We start from the raw sequence: 3,480 nt of genomic DNA, 5'->3' as shown, positions 1-3,480 counted from the left end.
TTCACAGTGTTAGCCAGGATGGTCTCGATCTCCTGATCTCGTGATCTGCCCGTCTCGGCCTCCCAAAGTGCTGGGATTACAGGCTTGAGCCACCGCGCCCGGCCGAGACTCCCTCTTAAAACAACAACAACAACAACAACAACAACAAACAAAAAAAAAAAAAGAAGAAGAAGGCAAACAATTGAACATACTGACATATTGATTCTTTTTTTTGAAGAGAAATTTAGAACTCATATCTAACAGCTGGAGTGTCTGGCAGGGGGCTCCGGCTGGGGCGCAGTCTTGAGCATTTGGGGTTCTGGGGTGCTCGGGGCAGAGGCCGGGCCAGGGCTGTGGCGCCCAACCGGGGCTAAACTCAAACTTGGGAGGTCGCCCACGCGAAACAGTAGCCCTTCCTGACCCGCCTACTCGGCTTGGCCGGGAGCGGGACGTCTCTGGGGGCCATGCCAGGCGGGCCGCCTCTGACAGCAGCTGGGCTCTGGCGCGCTCCGCCGCCCCTCCCGCGCAGGCGGGCGTGGGATCCCGGCCGATCCAGTCCGGGTTTTGCTGCGGAGCTGGCGGGCCGCGCGTGCGGCGGCTTCAACTGTCCTCTTAGGCAGCAGCAGGCTACGGGGATCATGGTGCAGTACGAGCTGTGGGCCGCGTTGCCTGGCGCCTCCGGGGTCGCCCTGGCCTGCTGCTTCGTGGCGGCGGCCGTGGCCCTGCGTTGGTCCGGGCGCCGGACAGCGCGGGGCGCGGTGGCCCGGGCGCGACAGAGGCAGCGAGCGAGCCTGGAGAACATGGACAAGGCGGCGCAGCGCTTCCGGCTCCAGGTGACTGCCTGAGAGTGGTGGGGTGGGCGCGGCCTGAGGGTACACGCAGCGGCACTTTCAGCCGCCAGACCAGCGGAGGGACAGGGGGGCGGGCGGGCAGAGCAGATGTGTAGCTTTCCAGAATCTCTCCTCGCCCTAAGATATTCCGCACTTTCTAAGCCAGGTAGAGCCAGGGGGAGGAAAGGAAACGATAGTGTCAAGGCAGCTCGTGGAAGGCCTTCCCCTCACTGGGTCAAAGACGAGTTTTGCTTTGTGCCAAAGAATCTCAAGATTACTGCCTATTGGAATGCGAAAACGCAAGCGTGACAACCAGTAGGATGCTAGGGGTTGAAGACTTTGGAATCGCAGAGTGTAATGGCCAAGGGAATCTGGAGAGCTTAGAGGTTTTTTGTTTTTTGTTTTTTGAGACGGAGTCTCGCTCGGACTCCCAGGTAAGAGTGCAGTGGCGCGATCTCGGCTCACTGCAACTTCTGCCTCCCGGGTTCAAGCGATTCTCCTGCCTCAGCGTCCCCAGTAGCTGGGATTACAGGGGTCCGCCACTATGCCCGGCTAATTTTTGCATTTTTAGTAGAGACTGGGTTTCGCTATGTTGGCCAGTCTGGTCTGGAATGCCTGACCTCAGTTGATACACCTGCCTCGGCCTCCCAAAGTGTTGGGACTATAGGCGTGAGCCACCGCGCCCGGCCGAGTTTTCAAGCTTCTTGATTTGTGCATTTGGATCCTAAGAGGGAGCCGGAAAGAAACCTGCCAAGTGCACAGGGAGATCTTGGCAAAGCCAGGCTAGAAGGGAAGTCGCTCTGGCTCCTGCTGCCGGCCTGTGGTGTCCAACCCCTGGCAAGCCCTTTCCATGAGCAGGTTCAGTTCCAGCCCTCTCTGGTCTGTCAACAAACTTTTCTTCTCCCTGCGCTGCCTCTGGATCACCTCAGTATGTGGGTTTGGGGGCGTGGAAGGGCCTGGCTGAGGGTTTGGAAGACGTGGCTTGAAGAGGGGCTTTTCCTCCGGGTGTGTGAAGCACAGACCCCAGTTAAAGCCAACATGCTGAACTCTGGGAAGTGTTCTTATGTGCTAAGAGAGGGAGGGCTTGCTGTGTCTGTGGGACCTGACAGGTGGGACGGCTTTCCAGGTTGGGAACTGCAGGATTCAGGAGGGTGTGCCTGGGTGGGAGAAAGAGTCACAGAAAATTGTGTTCAGCAGATGTTCCGCAAGTGATTTTTGAGTTGGGGCAGAGCTGGAACTAGAACCTAGGTGCCTGGCTGCACTCTTCAGCCACACTTTCATGGAGAGGAACAGGAGAGAGATATGAGGAAGGCACGGGCATGGGCATGCCAGCCCAGGGTGTAGCCTTGCATGTTGAAGGGGGCCAGCCCCTCCACACCTGTGGGTATTTCTCTTCAGGTGGGACGAGAGACTGAGTAAAGAAATAAGACACAAAGACAAAGTATAGAGAAAGAACAGAGGGCCCAGGGGACTGGCGCTCAGCACACGGAGGACCCGCGCCAGCACTGGTCTCTGAGTTCCCTCAGTATTTATTGATCACTATCTCTACCATCTTGGTGAGGGGGATGTGGCAGGACTATAGGGTAATGGTGGGGAGAGGGTCAGCAGGAAAACATGTGAGCAAAGGTCTCTGTGTCATAAATAAGTTTAAGGAAAGGTTCTGTGCCTTGATGTGCATGTAGGCCAGATTTATGCTTGACTTTACACAAGCATCTCAGTGCAGTAAAGAGCAGTATTGCTGCCAGTATGTCTCACTTCCAGCCATAAGGCGGTTTTCTCCTATCTCAGTAAATAGAACGTATGATTGGGTTTTACACCCAGACATTCCATTCCCAGGGCCGAGCAGGAGACAGATGCCTTCCTCTTATCTCAACTGCAAAGAGGCCTTCCTCTTTCACTAATCCTCCTCAGCACAGACCTTTTATGGGTGTCGGGCTGGGGTATGGTCAGGTCTTTCCCTTCCCACGAGGCCGTATCTCAGGCTGTCTCAGTGGGGATAAACCTTGGACAATACCCAGGCTTTCTTGGGCAGAGGTCCCTGCGGCCTTCCACAGAGCATTGTACCCCGGGGTACTCGAGATTGGAGAATGGCAATGACTTTTACCAAGCGTACTGCCTGCAAACACATTTTTAACAAAGCACGTCCTGCACAGCCCTAAATCCATTAAACCTTGAGTCAACACAGCACATGTTTCTGCGAACACAGGGTTGGGGCTAGGGTTACAGATTAAGAGCGTCTCAAGGCAGAAGAATTTCTCTTAGTACAGAACAAAATGGAGTTTTTAATGTCTACTTCTTTTTACATAGACACAGAAACAGTGTGATCTCTTTCTTTTCCCCACACGTGTTGCGGTTTTGGCTGGCTGTAATGTATGAATTTACTCCAAACCATCCCTGGGGCAAAGATATCTCATATTTATTTAGAGATAAATAAGGCCGGGCGCAGTGGCTCAAGACTGTAATCCCAGCACTTTGGGAGGCCGAGACGGGTGGATCACGAGGTCAGGAGATCGAGGCCATCCTGGCGAACACGGTGAAACCCCGTCTCTACTAAAAAATACAAAAAACTAGCCGGGCGAGGTGGCGGGCGCCTGTAGTCCCAGCTGCTCGGGAGGCTGAGGCAGGAGAATGGCGTAAACCCGGGAGGTGGAGCTTGCAGTGAGCTGAGATC

At 55.0% G+C, this 3,480-nt stretch overlaps 1 protein-coding gene across 2 annotated transcripts in view; it reads left to right on the top strand.

Annotated features, from left to right (window-relative positions):
• The first annotated feature begins 518 nt into the window (after window positions 1–518).
• Window positions 519–3,480, top strand: part of LOC108535628 (fatty-acid amide hydrolase 1) — a 20,638-nt gene continuing 17,676 nt past the window's right edge. The window contains exon 1 of one of the 2 annotated variants that reach the window (XM_017881730.1): window positions 519–812. In XM_017881730.1, coding sequence (XP_017737219.1) covers window positions 618–812 — 195 coding nt within the window. In that variant the 5' untranslated portion in view covers window positions 519–617. Of the gene's footprint in view, window positions 813–1,516; window positions 1,738–3,480 lie in introns of those variants that run through there. The other variant, XM_017881732.1, reaches the window with a different exon arrangement.

The sequence above is a fragment of the Rhinopithecus bieti genome, unplaced genomic scaffold (genome assembly GCF_001698545.2).
Source record: "Rhinopithecus bieti isolate Rb0 unplaced genomic scaffold, ASM169854v2 scaffold_12155, whole genome shotgun sequence".
Classification (NCBI taxonomy): domain Eukaryota; kingdom Metazoa; phylum Chordata; class Mammalia; order Primates; family Cercopithecidae; genus Rhinopithecus; species Rhinopithecus bieti.
This window is presented reverse-complemented; position numbering and strand designations above follow the sequence as displayed.